This window comes from Lissotriton vulgaris, unplaced genomic scaffold (genome assembly GCF_964263255.1).
Source record: "Lissotriton vulgaris unplaced genomic scaffold, aLisVul1.2 SCAFFOLD_1002, whole genome shotgun sequence".
Classification (NCBI taxonomy): domain Eukaryota; kingdom Metazoa; phylum Chordata; class Amphibia; order Caudata; family Salamandridae; genus Lissotriton; species Lissotriton vulgaris.
In genome coordinates, this window is record NW_028246288.1 from 691,318 (window position 1) to 711,528 (window position 20,211).

At 44.6% G+C, this 20,211-nt stretch overlaps 1 protein-coding gene across 1 annotated transcript in view; it reads left to right on the plus strand.

The window, feature by feature from the left end:
• The window catches only part of LOC147665999 (tyrosinase-like), a 259,243-nt gene extending 241,323 nt beyond the window's left edge, over positions 1-17,920 (plus strand). The window contains exon 5 of the mRNA XM_086949337.1: positions 16,426-17,920. Within this exon, the coding sequence (XP_086805463.1) occupies positions 16,426-16,624 (199 nt within the window). The 3' untranslated portion in view covers positions 16,625-17,920. The remainder of the gene's footprint in view (positions 1-16,425) is intronic.
• The last annotated feature ends 2,291 nt before the right edge of the window (positions 17,921-20,211 follow it).

Genomic DNA, 20,211 nt, shown 5'->3' on the forward strand with positions numbered 1-20,211 from the left:
ATACAAAGCTCTAGCAGCAAAAAAGATAGGCAGAGCTTTACACTAAACAAGTACGGCCTTCATGGCAGGAAAACAGGTTTTCTTTTGACAACAATGATCAAACTTTGCATGTGTGCTGTACATTAATGCACACATACAACATGGGAAAAGCGTTAAACTATGTCTATGCATAGTGTATTTTATTGGAAGGGTCCAGGTCAAAACCTATGCTAGATATCACGATGACACCCTTTCACTATAGTGCAAGTTTTTGTGCATGGCACAAGGCAGTCTAAAACATGTCAACTCAAATGAAGATAGATACAGCGTCACATGTTAATAGATATGATTCTGTTCTGCTGTCCCTTTCACATGATGCAGCAAAACAACTTTGTTTGCTGCTCGGGCCCATAACTTAAGTTCAGGTTCTTTAACAACTGGTATTGCCCTCAGCAGCAGACTATAGGGATGTATTAGAGCTTCATATATTAGGGCAAAATAGTTTTCTCTGACACAGATTACTCACCTTCTGAAATGGGTGTGGTCTTCTAAATCATTACCTAAACGTTTGTAATTCTATTTTTAAAGAATTGTTATTGGAAGATAGCGTTATAAAAGCACCTATATCACAAAGAAGTGGAGTTCATATGAGTTGTTTTTCCAATCTTTTCATACCTTCTTTGAATTAAGAAGGTTTTGGCTTTTCCAATCTGTTACTCCATCCAGAGCAGCCCTCCAGAGTTTCAGTTCTCAATGCAAGGTTTTTAGGGCTGATACATAAGGGCTAGATGTCCTTTTAATAGTTTTTCAACATTTCATATTTGTTAATTGTCTTAGAATGTGGTGCCAGATTAAAAAACATTAGGAATAACATTTTCCCAATTGCGATTCTCTCTAAATCACAATTAGGAAATTGATATTCCTAATGTATGAAACTCATCGAGTTTCATTTAGGGATTCCTTGGGGGTAGCAAATTTACTTACCTCATGCATACTGATGAGGTAGGTAGCAGTTTGCCACCCATTAGGGATCAAATCCATCATAGGGATTGTGGCCTGCTGAGGTCAGCAGACCACCATGTCGGTGATTGCTTCTCAATAAAGCAATCTGCATTTTTTTTTAAATCCAGCCTGTTTTCCTTAAGGGAAAATGGGATCCTTTTAAAACAAACAAAAAGAAACCTTGAAGTGGTCCGTGGGACCACTGTCTGCTCTTAAAAAATGTTTTTTTCTATATTCTCAAAAGGGACGGGATCCCTTGTGAACCCCTTCTCCTTTGCGAATAGGTTACCACTGGTTTTATATTGGTGATAAAGTTTTACGGTTTCTCAACTGGAATTCGGTCGCAAAACAGTGAGGCATACTCTACCGATTTGGTATTTGGAAGGGACGTCCTGAACACGCCCCTTCCAAATACCAATTCTAAAATACAATTTGGTAACAAGTTACAGAGTCGCATTTTGTACATTTGAAAAAGCATTTTTCTGGTTGCAAATGGCCCAATTCTGTCAATTAGGCCATCTGCGACCCAAAACTGCTTTGTAGATCTGGCCCTTGATCATTACTTCAACAAGACTTAGGAGACTGTGTCATACTAGTGGAAGGGGCCTAGAGGCTCGTGAGGGGCTGCTTAAGAGCTGAAATCATGCCTGCTTTACTACTGCTTTTTCATTGAGTTCTGTATGCTCTGTACCTTGAACACCTAAGCAACTACTGCTCCTAGATCCTCATGCTGGCCATTTACCAGACTGTCAAAGCACTTAAAAATCAGGACCATATACACAAACATCAAAACAGACACCAAACCCATAGTTAGTCTAAGCAGCGCGCACTAACAAGCTTTTGGTTTAGCTTCCAAAATCAGCATTTTATTTGATAAAAATGATAGCAGAACATCATGGGCATTGAGAATGGTGGGAATATTCTGCCCCACCAATTTTGGGATAGGATCTGGCTTCATTTTTAATGCTGAGTCATATTCAAGGTTAAGTGTTCTATCATATGTGTCACAATGATAACCATATCCAGTACGAATACCAATGTGGCTTCAGATAATGCTGCAGCATGGAGACTGCTACCTTGCACACCGAGGATGATGCCCTCTTGACCATTAATGGAGAGGATCCTTGCCTCCTGATATTGCTGTACTTCTAAGCTGACTTCACCACAGCTGAACATCACAACCTCAAACACACTCAGGAGTTACAAATGGGATTCACCTACAATGCCCTTCGCTGGTACTCCTTCCACCTTTCCAACAAACACCAATTTGTTCATATGGGCACCTCCAGTTCCCCAAAGTTGCAGGTCACCTTCGGAGTCCCACCAGGGTTTACTATTGTCCACTGTCATTTTCAGCCTATACATGGGCCTGCCTATGGCTCCACTCACGAGTAGCAGCATTTAAGTTTCCCAGAAATGCAGATAACACAAACTCTGCTTAAAGGTATCCTCAGAGGCAGAACCCAATACCTCAAATACTACCTGCACATCATCCAGACCTTGATGTCCACTGCCTCCCTGAATCTCAACCTAGCCAAGAGAGAATTCCAGTTATTTGCCAAGAACAACCAATAGGAAACAGCACCAACCTGGCTCAATGACATAATCCTTGAGAGCTTCCAACCCCAACTTTCACCGGGTACAAAGTTATGTGGATTTACTGGTGATGCTACCTGCACCCTCAAGGAACACATTACCAAAAGAAAAATGATGGGCTGGTATCGGTTATTTTTTTTAAAAAACGATGTGAAACTATGGATTCTAACACACAACTTTAGAATTGCTAACCAAGCATTCACGTCATTGCATCTGATTGGTGGTAACACCCTGCACCATGGCCTCTCAAATTCCACACTGGCAAACTTTAAGGGCATCCTACATCCCACACTTCATTTCCCCCAGAGTGATACGAAATATGGTTACATCACCTCCGTTCACCTGGAATTCCATTGCCTTCTCTTTCTGTACCATCAATAAAACCAGCCGTATAATGTGCAAAGCCCTCATGTCCAATGTTCCCTGTCCCTTTCTCTTGCATCTCTGGTAGTTCTCAGTTCACATACATTTTAGACACCATCAGACTGCAGATTAATATGTATAACAATGAAAAAAACAACGATGCAGTTCTTTTGCATCTATGCATGGAGGCAGGGGCTTCACTTCGGAAGGGGGGTTCTTTGGGATGGAATACCCACTCATTTATTTACAAGTAGTATCTTGACTCAGCTGGTCGGGTACCATCAACACTTCATTGTGTAATGGGGTGTTCAGGGTGCTCACAAAAGCAATATTGTGCAGGTGAGGAAAAGACATGCCTGAAGGCAAGACACATCCAAAAATGAAATTGTGATCCTTTGGGCCCCTGTTACACTGAGACAGTGTGCACTACAACCAGAGGAGCCGCCTCTCACAATGAAGGTTGGAGGGCAGCCAACCATAGGGAAGCGTGCCCCCGAGGAGGTTTGGGACAATGGTGCAGCCCAGGCTACATTTGGGCTATTTGGGCAACTTTTGGGCTAGACACGATTGGGCTTCTTGCCTATTATATATACACGTGCATTTTATATGGCCAGTCCCTATTTTGGTTGGTGACTCAAGGACCTTCAACACTAAATTAGGAGCTATTTTTGTGCAGGTGTGTAGTGTATAGCAATGTAGGAATTACGTGTACAGAAAGCCGTGGGCCTGCTTGTGGAGGCAGGTTGCATGGATCGTCCAACCCAGGGTGTGATTGTCATGGTGTACCCAGTGAGGCGTGCAGCAAGAGGTGTGGCAGCAACAAGTCTTGCTTACTTGCCCCATGTTGTGGCCGAATGCTGGAGAGTAGAGTGGAGGTAAGGGGTCTACGTGGCTTGGTAGTCAGGAGAGTGACCCAAAAGGTGTGCATGGCTCATGTGATGGGAAAGACCCAGCACGTTGCCCAACCATAGAACTTATGGGTGGGAAAGGGGGGGCGAGGCCAAGGCTAGACAGGCAGAACAGGGTAAGGTCGCATGCACAGCAAGTGATGTAACAGCCCTGGAGGCAGTGTCTATTGCAGAGGAGGGAGAAAAGGCATTTGCAGGTGCGAGGATGGAAAAGGGGAATAGCATGAGCTGCTTGCCATAGGGCAGTAGACCGGGGAGTGGGAGCCAGTAAGAAGCAGGAGTATGCCCCTTCACAGAAAGCAGATGGGGTTAAAGGGGACAATCAGTGGGCTTGGGTGTTGCTATCAGCAGGGGGTTGTTGGAGAGGGCCCCAGAGCAGTGCAGGTCTTTTGGGATGCAGATAGGGGTGGGGGTATCCAAACATGATGAAGACAACTAAAAAACATGGAGAGAGTTTGGCAGTTATTCAGGACCTGCCTCAGTGTTAGTGGAGGCAACCCTTGATTGAAGAGATCGGGTAGGCCTTGGGGATGAGGAGGGAGATTTGGAGGAGGGGGAAGGGCAGAATGTTGGGGTGCGGCCCCTGCCTCAGACCTATGCCCAACACTGTATGGGTGAAGAGGTAGCACTGGCAAGGAGGGGCAGACACTTCGCTGTGGTGGTAGGGGGGTCTAGCTGGGCAAGGCAGATCGATTGTTCAGACAAAGGAGGGGAGCTGGCAGTGAGTACCAGACTAGGGGTATGAGCAGGGAGAAAGGGACCTTAACGATGATACACCGGATCTAACTTTTCTTTTACAGGAACAGTATTGAGGCAGACATGCAGACTCAGAAGAGTGTTATGCTGCTCACAGACCCTGGGGGGAAGAGATGGCAGGGTCTTAGACAGCTAGCCAGATAGAAATTTGGGACGGCGACAACTCTGACACACAAAGGTCTGGGGTAGCCCCGGTAGTGCAACAACCTAGGCTGGCCAATGAGGCCCACCACCAGGCTGGGAACAGCAGCATCAAACTGCATCAAGTTGGGTTTACCACACCCCTATCACACTACTGTAAGTCCCGGCATGAATGTTCAAAGTGTTCTAAAATATATTCTCATTGGGCAGGAGGAAATGTACAGGATGTACAGGCAGGACAATGGAATCATTACCAAGGGGCCTACAATGGACAACAGGGCAATCAAGCGACTGTAAACCTGATTTGACAGGGGGTGCATGGGAAAAGGGCAAAATCTCATACGCCAGTTAAGGCTGACCGGCTTGACAATTTCTTGATGTAATATCATGACAGACATGATGCAAAGTTGTTTAGCCACAGTTTTAGGACAGAGTTTCATTTGGGGTACAGGTGCCCCAAAATCACAAGATTGGCAGAACATTCGGAATATAAGCAAGTGGTGAGGGATCATTTGACTAAAAAAGTTCAGGAGGGCAGAATGGCAGGGCCATTTGCGCAATTACTTATACCGAATTTGATTGCATCAACGATTGGGGTGGTGCTGAAAAAAGAAAGGGGTCAAATTTTGCTAATGCCGCACTTGTCATGGCTTACAATGCTAGAATAAGCTACTGAGAATGTACAGAGGTCCCAGAATTATTGTGTTTCCCTTGAGTGAAAACGATGTAGTGGTTTTTAAAGGTTTTTTGTAGGGAGGAAAGGTTGGGTAGTTCTTTTTTAAAGAGGGGATGTGGTTCATTTAGCAAGGTAGGGGACAGAGCTATCAAGGATGCGCTTGATAAACCTTTGTCAGAGAACAAAGAGTGAGGCATGAGCTGTCCCACGTAGGATGCCTAGAACCAGAGGGTCGGTGGTTAGCGGGAGTACCAATAAGACTTGGCAATGGCAACCAATCTGGAAAGTGAAGAAGGAGCAACGTTGGGACCAGCAAGGTCCAAGGGACTCACCACAAGCAGGAGACTAGGAGCAGGCTTGAGCAAATAGGGCAGCCCACTGGACCATAGGAAGACCCTCAAGAGGACCCCTGGGCTGAAGGCAAAGGAGTTGCAAGAGGATCTGGAGCAGCTCGCCAATAAAAAAAGGCCCACAGTGCATAGGATGTGGTGGGGAGGATGTACTTGACACGACGAGATGCTGGACCTTCTTCTAGCCTGAAGATCTCTGCTGTACAGAGCCAACAAGCCTTGGCAATGGTAAGTCAATGTGGTGCACAGGGGTCAGTTTAAGAGGTTCCGATGAGAGATACTGGCTTCAAAATTGCAGAAAGGACAGGTCAGGCCTCGAGGGAGTTGCAGAACCACCACCCTTGTTTCTGAACCTTTCAAAGGACATGGGGTGTCCGGAGCAGCAGACTGGTCAGCTTTGTTGCAGGGCTTGTAGATGAAGGGGAGTGACTCCTTCAGTCCAAGAGAGATTACTTTGGGTGTTGTTGATGCCCACAGGTCTGGTGAAGTTTGTAGAAGAAGTGCAAGCATAGTTTATGAAGAAGACTTGCAGAACAGCAGGACAAGGAGCAGCAGGAGTACTACGTGGTGAAGTCTTTGTTCCAGGCAAAGTCCAGTGAAGTCCAGGTGCGCAGACGGCCAAAGAGAGACGTGGTTTCAGTATTGAATCATGTCCCACAAAGAATCTGAAGAGCCACCCACAGGTATGACCTTAAGCACCCTAGGGAAAGGGTTGTAACAATTCAGGGGCCCTCCCAGAGGAGGGTCTGGACAGAGGGGAGGATACGTACATGTCCTTTATCCAGTTCTACACCAGAGCAGAAGCCAAGGGCTCCCTGAACTTGCTCAAACTGGAGTATGCAAGGAGGACACCAAATGTGCGCTTCAAAGCAGTCTGATGACATTGACGAGCGCACCCATCCATGCCAAATACACAAAGTCATGACTGGGAGGTAGTCGCACCTATAGTGTAAGCAATGTAAAAAATTGAAGTGCGTAATTCTGAGTCTGCTACTCACAGAAATTTGTTCGGTCCGTAGACAGCAATATGTCCACTGTTTGTCTGAGAGCTCATGGCCTGGTTCTAGTTCCCTGTGTGTGCGGGCAGGGTAAGGGGTTGTTTCCTGTTGAGTGTGTTCTGTGTGATAGGGTAGAGAGACAGCATGCCCTGGAGAGGTAAATTGTAATATCAAATGCAGGGGGGCTAATGTAGGTGGCTCCAGTGGGAATGCTGGGGTATTGTGTCATAGTCCCTGTCGGAGCCTGACATAGAGGAATACGTCTAGTGGAGTTAAATAATCTCAATGAATATTTGCTCTAGGGAACAGAACGTCCCACTATGGTATAAGTCTTCCCAGGTTGTGATTTTTGTCTGTTCCATGAGCTTACGAAACTTTGTCTCCTGGAGTATTTGCATCTGGGGGTGATACAGTAATGGAAGTAGTGGTGAATAAAGCATTGGAGCTTTTAACCGGGTCAGAATGCTCCTCCAGGCATCATCCATACACATTATCGATGTAGGTTCCTTGTCCCGAGGCTAAGGTGTTGGGCATATTATGCCCTCTAACGGGACTGGGTCAGCCAGCCACTGCTCCGCTGCTACCTGAGGCATATAATAAGGTGGGTGGAACCAGTAGAAAGCGTAGTGCGCCTGAACGCACGTGTAGTATAGTTCAATGCTAGGGACATCAAAGACGCCTGCAGAGTATGGTCTGGTAAGTATAGTCCACTGCATTTGTGACTCCCCCCCCCGCCCCCATATTATTCTGATCATCTCTGAGTGTAGTGCTTTGAAGAAGTGCCCACCAGGGTGATATGGGACATTCAGGAACAAGTACAGCAACTGTGGGAGAATGACCATTTTAATTAATGAGGTGCGCCCTGCCATAGAAAGTGGAAGTGTGATCCATTGCGTAACACAGGTTGTGATGTGGTCTAGTGCTTTGCCAGAGTTGAGGCGCAGTAGCTCCTGCCTATCCCTTGATATGCGTATACCCAAATACCTCATGTCTGGGGGAAATTGTATGGCCACAGTGGTAATTGGAAATATTTGTGACTTCCCCCAATTTATGTGAATCCCTGATAACTTCCCAAAGATGATGAATTCTCGCAGCAGCGGGTTAAGGTTTTGCTGCGGGCTGTAATGTGAAGGGTAATGTCATCTGCGTAGAGTGATATAAGTATCTGGCGCAAATGACAGCGCAACACTTTATCCTGGTGATGCTGCCACAGCCTGGCTGCCAAGGGCAAAAACAGGGGGGAAAGTGGGAAACCCTGCCTAGTTCCCCTAGTGAATGGGAAAGCCAGAGACATCCGCCCATTAATTAGGACTTTAGCTGTTGGGAGTCGGTAAAATAAACCTATCCAAGAGAAAAACAGTGGAGGAAAGCCCATTCGACGTAGTACACCCAGTAAATAGTTCCACTCAATGGAATCAAATGCTTTAGTGGCATCTAAGAAGACCGCCACCAACGCGAGGTTGGGATATACATTATATAACAGGGAAAAGAAGGTACGCAGGTTGTGTGTGGTCGCACCTCCTAGGATAAACCCAGGCTGATCGGGAAGGACAAGTTTCTCCATCAATAAGTTCAACCGATTTGCTAGCGCCTTAGCAAGAATTTGAGCATTGTTGTTGATGAGGGACAATGGTCTATAGGAATCTCATTCATTCACTGGGTTCCCAGGTTTTTGTAGGGAGGATTTAAGTGCCTCTCTCATGGAAGGCTGGGAGCGTTCCATACTCGAGGGTATCTTGATACACCACTCTAAGGATGGGGGTTAACTGATCAATGTATGCTTTGTAGAAGTCGATAGGGAGCCTGTCTAGGCCAGGGGCTTTGCCAGACTTCAAATGCATAATGGCTTCCCATATCTCATCAAGTTCAAAGGGGGCACATAAGAATTCTCTCTGCGAGTCGCCTAGCCGCCCTAAGGCCACATCCTCCAGGTAGGCATCCAAGTCGAGAGGATCTCGCCTGCCGGAGGTATACACTACAGCCCATAATAGTGGGCGGTGAATATATCTAAAATTTCTGTAGTCTTTCTGTGCCGTACTCCCTCAGGGCTCACAGTTTCTAAGTCATAGTTAGAGAAGCAAGGTTTCCTTATAGTCTCTGCTAGTGCCCTGCTGGGGCATTCACCCTCTCCGTATTTAAGAGCCACCCAGTATTTAACTCTAAATTTAGTCACGCAATCAGCAGTGTCCGTGTAGTCCAAAAGTTTCTCACGAAACTCACGTTGGGTCTTCCCGTCTGGACCTATAGAGAGCAAAGTCTCCAGTCGCTTGAGCTCTGCCTCTAGCTTCTTCAGTGTTCTTTGGATATCACGTAGGATTCCAGAATTTTTTTAGATGCAAATTCAGCGGATTGTGGCCTTAAAGGTCTCCCAGACCACTTCAACGCTGTCCACGGACCCCTTGTTTCTCTGAAAAAGTCTGTGATTTCCTCTCCTATTTCGGTATGAAATGCTGTGTCGAGTAGCGTGAGAGGTGATAGTCTCCAGGCACTGTGTGGCGTGCCTTATCCTGGGGGGGGAAGCGTCAGTCATACAAGGGAATTATCGGAGTATGTTCTCGCTAAGTGAATTACAGCGGTTATCGATGGGCCTAAGCCCCATGATACTAGTTAAGAATCATGTACTGAGATACTTGGCTGAGACCAGAATATTAATAAGCTCACCTGCTTGTTAAAATGCATGAAATTCATTATTCACTACTGTGAGGCCTACCTCTTCCACAGACTGGCATTGGGTTGAGTGTTAACTTTAAATTGGGAGCAGATATGAATGCCAAGTTTAGTGTCTAAAGAAGTGTAATTTTAAAAAACTCTCTTTAATCCTAAAGTTGATTAGGTCACAATCCTAAAAATGCCACTTTTAAAAAGTTGGCATTTCCTTGTCCTGCCTACTATTTTGGTTACATGTCTAAGTGTAGCTGGCAATCAGCCTTTTTTATTGCTTCGAAACAGTGAGACATAGGGGAATAGGTGTTGGCAGAATGGACCATCTCTGAGTTGATAGGGCGCAGAGCTGTCACCTACAACACTTTCATTTCACAAAGCCTCTGCCTCATCACAATCATAAAGGATTTGACACTCGTCTTTTGTGCCCACATAGAAGCTGAGACAGGAATAGGAAGCAGAAAGTTCCAAGCACCTCTGGGGGTGGAAGTATCTAGAGACCTATCTTAATTCAAAGCTGGTACCAGGAATAAATATTGGACCATTACCCAACTCTTCTGTACCTGTGAATACTACAGAAGAAGGGCACTCTGCTGCACTGGCGCTTGAGGCCTGCTCTGCTTATGAAGGAAGACTGGACCTGCACCCTTTATCCCAGGTTGAAGTGACTCAAAGGGTCAGCTGACTGGCCTCCTGTTCTGAGCTACAGAGACATAATACACTCAATAGGCCTCCCTGTATCTGCCCAGCTGACCTGCTACATGTACCTGCAACTGGACCAACCTGAGCCCTGATGGCCTCTGCTGGATTGGATCAGATACTTGAGAGTCCAGTATCTGAGGTGCCCCTCAGATACTGGACCCTTGGTGTGGCACCAGTGGAACTCCTTCTCAAAGAAAAGGAGGACTGTCCACGGTGATTTCCAACACGAACCTCCAGCAATGACTACTTGCAGCGCCTGAACAGGATGTTCATGTTACAGCGATGACAGTTAACAATGTCTAACCTACCCTTTGCACTACAGCAGTGACCATCTGTGATGCCATTCATGCCCCTTGCTGCCCCCTCCACTGCAAACTGGATCTTCATTCTAGACTTTTGAAGCTAACTCTTTCAGTGGGACTAACCTGGTCCCTGTATCCTGCCCATGCTTCATCATGGTCGGTCTGAACTTCTGACTTTCACTTGGTCTTTCACGACCAGAAGGCCAAGAGTAGCACTTTGTGCCTTTTGGTGCTATTTTGACCTAAAACTGTAAAACCGCACACCTATGGTTCTTCTGATTGGTCTCAAATAATTTATTAAATAGTTCTCGTTTTTTTAAAATGGTGTGGAATCTTTCTTGTGTTATGTTTTCACTTCATTACTGTTTGAAGTACTGCATAAATAATTTACACATTGCCTCCAAGTTAAGCCTGAGTGCTTTTGCGCTAAGCCCAGAGGGTGGAGCACAGGTTATTTTGGAGTTTGCTTGTTTTTCACCCTGAGAAAAACTGTGGTTGCTGCTTGAGTAGAGTTTCACCCCCCTCGACCAGTAACCCAATTTACTGCAAGAATTTCCCCAAAGAGCACAGCCAATCTTCCCTGCTCTTCAAGACACTATTTAGGCCAAAATGTTCAAACAAATGTATTGTTAAAAAAAGACAAACTGCAGCTAGGGTTTCCTCCAGAGTTTGGATTGGTGACCTGGTAATGGAGAGATGAACTTTCTGTTGATGTTGAGCCATAAACATGTAGTTAAAAAAGATAAAAAGCTGATATTTTAGGACAATTATTTTTTAAATTAAAATGAGAACATTTTGTTGAAAATGAGAAGCTATTTGAGTTTATTTTACCAAAATGAAAATATTGCTTGCGATAGAAAAAGATGTGAATGTTCATAAACTGAAAAGCTGATATTTGGGGACAAAATGATTGCATCAGTGCTGTTCGAATTGATAACATGTAAGATTAATGTAGCCGTTCTCATGTATATGCCTGCTCCATATTACTGCTGGAAATTGGAACACTGTGCATCTCTTTAATGCACCCATATCCCTTTCAAGAAGATTCTTATTTACATCATATGATTGAGAATTAAATTGGAAAGGGAAGGGAAGAACGCAAATTGTATACATGTAGCTAGATGCTAAGGTAAATGATATACCACCTGACATTGCATTTAATGCACTCTCTCTATCACCTATTACGTTTTAGACTCTGCTGAAAATTGCACCATTTTACTACCAAACAAGTGAATCTGGACAGGGCTGTACTCCTTGAAAGTACTGGAAAGTTTTGCAAGAAACCTTTAACAGCCTATGACTTTTTTGCACATTGCAGTGGTAGTAAACCTTTCCATATCATCTTGAGAGTTTTGGATGCCTTGTGTTATTACATGTGGCTAGGTATTTAACAGCTTCTTCTCCTGTTATATCTCGGTTTTCAAGAAGCAGAATTGATAACTGTTAATTCTCATTTAGCCTCTGAAAGCTTTTCCAGACCACCTATCCTAGTTTGCTCCTGCTGATTAGCCTAGTCTCCCCAAGCTCGCCCCACCCCAGGCCTTGACTGCTGCTGGGCTTGTGTTGGTACTAATCTGTTCTTGCTGCTCCTCCTTTGCCCCCTTAGCCTGGCCTACTATTAGAGTAGATTCCCCTGTACTCCCTGCTCTACCTTACTGTTTTGGAATGGACAGCAGCATCCCCCATAACCTACTATCATCCACTATTTTACTATATCCCTATGATGACTGACGGACCATCACCAAACTGTGATCTTGGATGTTGTTTGCCATAAATAGTTCTGGCAGGAGAACAGTACACTGTCCTCTCTGCAAATACAACTGTTGTTAAAAGCAGATAGAGCTGGAGGCCTAGTTCTCTTCTCTAGAGGAGGATGTGGTGGTAGGGTAAAGGAGTGAGAAGTAGGTGCTATTCATTTGCTTCTTTCAGTTTGAGTCAGTCCACCTCTGAATCCCATATATGTCCCGAACAGTCGCTTGACTGTGACCTTGCACTGGGCCATTTTTATACTAGAGCTACTTTAAAGACCCCAATTTAAAAAACATGCACCGTTAAATGACTCAAGCCAAGCACTCAACATAGCACACAAGCAATGCCTTTCATACTATTATATGCCACATTAAGGTGAGATTGCATTGAGCCACTTTGTAAACATTACACAATGTCATGTGCTTGCTTATTGTATGATCTAGCACTTGTTTATTTTTAACTGGGCTTTTTTGCTCATTGTTGCTTAGGGTATATTTTCTCTAACTACGCTCGCTGCAGTCCATGCCCCATTCCAGCACAGGTCCTTATTAGTTGGGTAAACTGCATTGCTTGTTGGTGCATCGCATACCCCCCCCCCCCAACCCCCTCTAATGTTATTGACTAAGCTACGCCCCTCCCTGCACGTAGGATATGGAACAAGATCCTAGTATTGATCAGGACCCCCACCAAAGCTTCTCCAATTTAGGAAGAAGTTGATGACTCAACTCTGTCCAGCTACATTTCCCATAGCTCATTTACTTTATGCTCGTCTTTGACCCTGTGAAGTGCACCACTTTCTTTTGACTTAGTTTGCGCTGTAGGAATACCATACAAACATTCATATATCTGAGTAAAAAGCACTGGCTTACAGTTGAGCAAAGCTACCTGATATTATATTAATTCTAATTTGGCCAGGAAAAACAGTAGAGAATATCTCAGACTTATCGGCATTCAATTTTATATTCCAAAAAGTAAGTTCTCAGAGGGTGTTATGTGACTACTTCGGATTCTCAAAACTCCCTTTGTCCCTGCCTCTGCCTTCCCCTTTACTGGTCCCTAAATACACCCCTGTGCCCGTGATTGCTCCAGGTTTTTTTATTTAGGACCCCCCTGACTCGTTTACCTATCACACTATGAGGCTTCCACCCCACTACTTGGTTGGTGTAATGGTATAGTAGCAGTTATTGTTACTATTGCTAATTTTAGTTTTAGCACTAGTTATCATTTCTCACGTCTGTTTTGGCTTAGATAATGATTGTGTGCTCCACAATGTGCCACCTAAAAGTTTGCTGTTATCTAAATGAGCACGGGGAAAGAATTCACACGGATGTTTCCCTCTGCAATAGACAACGTTTTTTCCCATTGACTATAACCGCTACCTGTGATAATCTTACACCTTTCTCTGTCGGCTCCTGCTCATTGGACTTGGGGTCCTTCAATGCAGGATTAGGTGTCACTTGATCTGGTCTACCACAGAGAGCCTTGCCTGTTCTACAGCTGCATAATGAGCCCTATGCCTAAATGGAGCAGTCACAGACATGATTGTGACTTCTCCAAGGGGTGATGGGGGACCTAATATGAGAAACGTTACAAGGAGCTTCTAATTGACATACATGTTGACTTTCATGTTCCTATACCCTTGAAGGGCTCCACAAGCAATAAAGGGTGTTGTTCAGTAATATCAATTCCACAAGCAAGGAAAATAGAAGGCAGGACTGGACATGTTGTTGGTAAAATGAAAACGTTCTCTTGGAATAAGAGGAATCAATGCAGCTTGAAGAAGTTCAATTCTACATTCATTTGGATTAATCAGACAGTAGTCTGTTAGCTTCTTCGCAATCAAATCCATGAAAAACTCTTACATCCAATTAGTATCTAGAGCTTAGCTGCTAGCATCGTCCCCTCTTCCCTGCATAAAAACTCATTCTCGCTTCTGTACTCTCACAACGTTTAACAGAGGACTAGATGGAGAAAGTGGGGTTGCTTAATATTTTATTCCCATTTGTATACATAGGACCATCTGTGAACACTTCAAAGGGAGAGCTAGCAGCTTGACAACACACGTTTAGGAAAACAATGGTAGAACCATGGGCTATAAAGATCAATTTATGAGTAACAACTATTATCCCTGGAGGCTGCATTCCTGTATATAGATTGTGCACACTATGCAAATCTAGACACATGCCAACCATATGAAAATCATCCTTGGTCCAGTTTCAATAGCAACTGTCCTGCCTGATCATAACAAGTCCCTTCTAGGCAGGGATACAGGCAAACTCAGATTTTATTTTAAGGTCTCACCATGAGGAACAACTTGATTCGTGTGGCCCAATGATCATGGGGACTATTTGTCAGTACACCTGTCGCACTCAGAGAGTGGTCGAATTGAATTGAAAAAGCTTTATTCGAGTTATACACTCATAAAAGCACTGGCATATAAATTCGTACATTTTAAAACATCAAACATTCTGTTACAATAAATTTATAATTAGAAATACATAATACATAAGCATTAAAAATTGTTACCAATTGGAATAAAATAAGCTTTTTCATACTATGCGAAAACTAAATGCATGTTGAGGTATAGGGACCTCCGCGTTACGGACCATTCCCAAAGTTTACACAAATAAAAACTCATACCATACATATTAGCCGCATTTTGTGATTTAAAATTCATATATATCTCCCAGTAGATATTTGCAAGAATTAGTCAGACAAGGAAAATATAAAAATGTAAAGTTCAAAACACATTGGGGAGTAGAGCCCTCCTCCTTATGGACCATGCCCACCCCAGATATTTAGCTGTTCCAACTACGATGGACATTTCAGTGGAGGAACAGATAATTCTCAACCCCTCCACACCACTTCGGACACCAAGATTCCTACATACTGGAGCCAACCATGATTTTCTTGGAATTGCATAGGACTCACATAAAAACAGGAAATGTACAATGTTTTCATTGTGGGCCCCACATGACGGGCAGCACAAACCACTACTAGATCTCCAGCCGGACGTCAAGCACCTCAGGGGGAGAGAGCCTGCCCTTAACTGGAAAAATAGTTTCCTGTCTAATGGGACAGTTATACTGTCCCAATACTTTTCTAGGGATGGTCTTTGTTTAATTTCCAGAAATCTACCCCCCATGGATTCCGAGGTTACGCTCCTCCATAGTATCTGGTCAATGTGATCCCAATATATTTCTTTAATATTGGATTTACTAGGGAATACTTCCCCAAGGGGGTTTTCCCATAGTTTGGAGAGCCCAAGTTCAGCAAGGACGTCCCTGAGCGTTTTTAGCCATTTAATTTTACGAAAAACATCTGATTTGGCTAATGCTAGGAACCCCTCAGCGTAGTGCCTTATTTCCACGGTTGTCCAAAGCCGTCTCCAATAAAGGATTGGCCTCAGTCGGGCACGGTCCTTGAGCGATCTTCTACCTAAATCAAGGGCAAGCGGTATTAATGGGGTACTTTGGGGAAGACTAGTTATCCCTCTCAAGAACTTGTTCTCAGATTTTTGAATGGTGGTAAGACTCTCAAAGCCCCAGACTTCGGCCCCATAGAGGGTTGCGCCCAAGGCTTTCGCGTCATAAACCATAAGAACTGGTTTTATGGGCCTGGTCTTGGATTTTACGTGGTCTATAACAAAGTAATAATGTATGAGATGCTTAAATTATTCTCCACCACAGAAGGTCACTTTGGGCTGCACCATGCGTGTGCATGCATGTGTGTGTAGATGCACAAACATGCTTAAGGTGTTCTGCAAAGTGATAATATTTGTCTCCACTCAATTTTCCAGGTGATGTGGGTAACCGTGTGAGTGACCACTGGGTATCAACTTCTTTGCCTTTCTTTGTGTCCTGTTGTTGATGGTGCATTTCTTAATCTACTTATGAATATATGGGTACTTTTGTTACACTTGTTTGATGCATTATGTTACCGGTGAGTCATCAAACATTTCTCATTTACCCATTTCTACCCAACAAACAGCTAGAGATGTATAACTGTTAAGGGCAGGAGTAAATGAATTTACAGAGTAGTCTTGGGAAGTGACGGTAACGCACCCGAAATTGATGTGTGCAGAAAATTGTGATTATTCTCATGTACTTATTTGGTCAATTAATGCAGGCAACTGATCTTCCCTCACCTAAAGGCTATGACATTTATGAAATACAGGCAGGCAAAACTATTGTTACGTATCGTTTTAAGTCTTGATGTGATGTACAAATTCTTGTCTTCCAGGATTTTTGAAAAATGGATTCAAAATAACAACGCCACGCCTGATGATTACCCAGTGGAGGAGTGCCCACAGGAGCAAGAACCAGATGGCTTCATGGTTCCCTTTATTCCACTTGTGCAAAACCGTGCTCCTCTGAAACCATCATCACATTTTGGATACAACTATGTGCCATATTCTGGACATGGTGTTGATGTGGATTAGGCTGCAGGGGTATTAGTAGGTGTGACTTAGGTGTATGTGTCACACCTTGGCATTCTCCTTCTGTTCTGTGCATAGTGGTGTACCTAAACCTGTCATCTTGTGATCATATTAAGCCTTAACACAACATCCCAGGACCCTGGCCTCCAAAAACCTTCTAGAGTCTAACAGATACCCACTGTTACATGTTTAGACAGATCTTCTTGGCTCTTACTAAATAGTTGGCAAATTGTTATTACACTGTTCACGACGTTAAAATGTTTTTTCTGGATTTCCTTAAGATGATTCCACATTGCAGTGAGCATTTCGGGTGGGCATTCAAGCTGGAACACATGGTACTACTGCTGGTATAACTCTGTCCCTGGCCACAGTCTTACAATCCTCGAATGTTAACATATCTACCAACCTATTTTGGGGAAAGGAGACAGCCCAACTGGAAACAAAAACGGCTCCACATTGCACTGTGTGAGTGCAGCAAGCGAACCTGACGAAAAAGAGCTTTCCTCTATTGAGCACTTTGGAAAAATCTGCCCAAACAATACATACAACAGCCCTTTTTTCAAATGAAGGCTAAGCTTCTTTGGCTAAGCCTGGGCAGAGACCTCCGCTCCGCCAGCTGAGTGTGCAGAGGTTTGCCTCCTCCGATTTGAACGGGGAGAAGGCAAATCTCTGCACACTCCTCAGCAGCAGAGTGGAGTTGGCCAGCCCCCCCCCCCCCTTCCACCTGCCCATATTAACAAGTAATTCCACATTACTTAAAAGTAAATTAAAACCACTTACCTGTACGGAGGCAGGTGGCTTAGCGGAATTCCACGGAGTTTGTTTGCAACTCCGTGGACCTCCACGTAGCCCCGCTACGCTCACTATGCCATGGGTTAGTTTTGGCTTGGATTGCCTCTTTCAGCTCTAAAATTAAATCACCTGACTGCAATTTACAGATCAGTGCCAGAATCATCGAATGGTCAGTTTAGCCATAAGGAAGGATAAGACTACGCCTAACACTAGTAATTACCCCTTGTTCAAAGATGCAAGCCCATTGTTTAAGCCTGGGAGCCTAATATTCATATGCTATGTGACTACCCAATATAACCGCTACAGCTTTCCACTTTCAAAAATGTTTGACATTTATGATACGTAATTACTACTCTTATGTACGTAGCCTAAATTACATAGCAATGTGCATAAACACTGTAAAAGTCGGATACATGATACTTTACTTTATGAGTGTAATCAGCTTTATTAAAATCATCAATCATAAAAGTGGATTACGATAACAATAAATGCATAGATTTAAACAACGAGATTATTGTACTATGTCAAAAAAAATCAAAGCTGTTTTTGTAATTTGTATGGGAAATGAAGGAAAGGGGTAATGACAAAGTCATTACTGAAGACTGAGTAATAGCAATAAATATGCAATAAAAAATACAGAAATTTGAGTTGAATGGTTGATAAAATGAAGTAGAACTAAGAGTATGCAGAGATTGTAACAATTTATGGTGGCATGAAAGTTTGTTTGGTTTTTAACAATATTAGTTAGGAAATTAATTAGTGGCAAACAATACAAATCTTCATTAACATTTGGTAGATAGAAAGGGAATCATTACTATGCCGGTCGGACAAGCGTCCGACTGGCATTGTTTCAGAAATGGACTTCCCGAAAAGGATTTGGAGGTTCCGCTTCCCTGATAAGAATGCCATCGCATTCACGGCAGCCGGAACGTGTATTTTTCCTAATGTGGTTTGTGCTGCGGTCAGCAGCACAAGCCACAATAGTAAATATACACTTTTGAAACATCCATGCGCGGTGTTGCAGGCACCATGCAGTTCCAGCACAAAATGCATGGATGTTTCGGGGAGCTCCTCGGTGCCCACTAAGGCCCCTAGCGGAGTCCAGCGGGGACAGGGGCCCTGCTAGCGGACTCCAAAGTCCCTTTCTGTCTGCCTTTCAATGGCGGTCGACCCCCATAGAAACAGAGGCAAAGGGACATTGTAATCCCTACGGCAGTGCCCGAGATGGCGCCACCCCTATTGAAGGTATTACTGTCTGTCTTGAGCCCATCGGAAAGCGTGGGTCGGTCCCTCCGCCTGCTAACTCCGATTGCACGTGTCAAAATGTGGCAATCAGACTGCCGAAGAAGATGTCAGGCAGACCGCCACCAAGGAGCTGGACGACCTTCCACCTGACATCGTAATAGGCCCCCACAGTAGCAAAAGCTGTATCTAAACTATGATAATGACAAACATTAAGCCACCAAGCTTTATACAAAATATTAGAGGAACATTTCCAATTAATTGTAACTTGCTAAAAGTCTAAGTGTTATTTGGAACCTGTCATTTGGTAATTGGTATTCCTTCTTATCAGTTCGGATCCGCAGAGTCACTAAAAACTACGTTTGAAGGTTACTGGAAGGTTACAAGGCCACTTACTCACTGTCAGTGAAACTTTTCTCCCACCCTAGGAGTACCACCATTAAGTAAGGCCTCTCCCGTAGTGTTGCTGTTCGAGGCCCTCCTCCACTCACAGGTTATACCTGCGCCTCACTTTTGGTGGTCCAGTGGACCTTTTACTCCTCTCTCTCGCTCTGCACCTGCCCCTTTCTGCTGTGCTTTTCACCCTTTCAGCTTTTCTCACCCTTTCACCCTCTTTAGCACTTTTCTGCTGCTTTCTGCTCCGTTTGACCTTCTGACTCCTCTCTCTCGCTCCTCTTCTGCCCCTTTCTGGTCTGTTGTTGGCCCTTAAGCTTTTCTCACCCTTTCAGACTCTTTAGCTCTCACTTTGTACTCTTTATATCTTTTTTCCTTATCTTTTTCACCACTTTTACCTTTTTTCCTCTTCTATTGCCTGCATTTCTCCCTGTTTTTCCTGCTGCTGCTGCCCCCGCAGCCCCTACCCCTCAGAGCGACCAGATCGAGCTCCCCTCCACGCCTCCCAGCTGTCCAGCCCTCCCTGACCCCTACTTATTAGCAGCCACACTGCAGCTGCGCCGCTGGCGTGCCAAAGGCAAGCCCATCTGTGTCCGTCCGCAACCTTACTGCAACCAGCGCCAGGAACCCTGGACCTCTGCACCACCAATGCTACAACCCAGTGGCACTCCAAGTACTCAATCCAGGCCGCACCAACAACTGCAAGCTAGCATAACCAGCTGACACCCACGGACCCTTCAGCTGTCACCAGGGCTGGCACACCCGCAGCACCGCCAGGAACATGGACCCAGCAAAACCCACCCACAATAACACTACAGAACTGAAGACCCTGCAATGCATCCTCCTCAACGTCCGGTCACTCCACAAACACGCCACCAAAATCTGGGACCTCCTCGACAGCACCACCCCGGATGTAGTATTCTTCACTGAAACCTAGACCAACACCACCTCGGGACCCAACATCGCCATCGCCATTCCGCAAGTATGCAAGATCTCTCGGAAGGACCACCTCACCCGCCCGGGAGGAGGAATCACTATTGTCCACAAATCCACCCTCCGGCTGAGCACACTACCTGATGGAGTTTTAGGAAACAAGGGTACCCCGTAAAGTGAACCTGGGGTTGAGACGTATTTTAGGAAAACAATGGTTCAATGGTGGACTG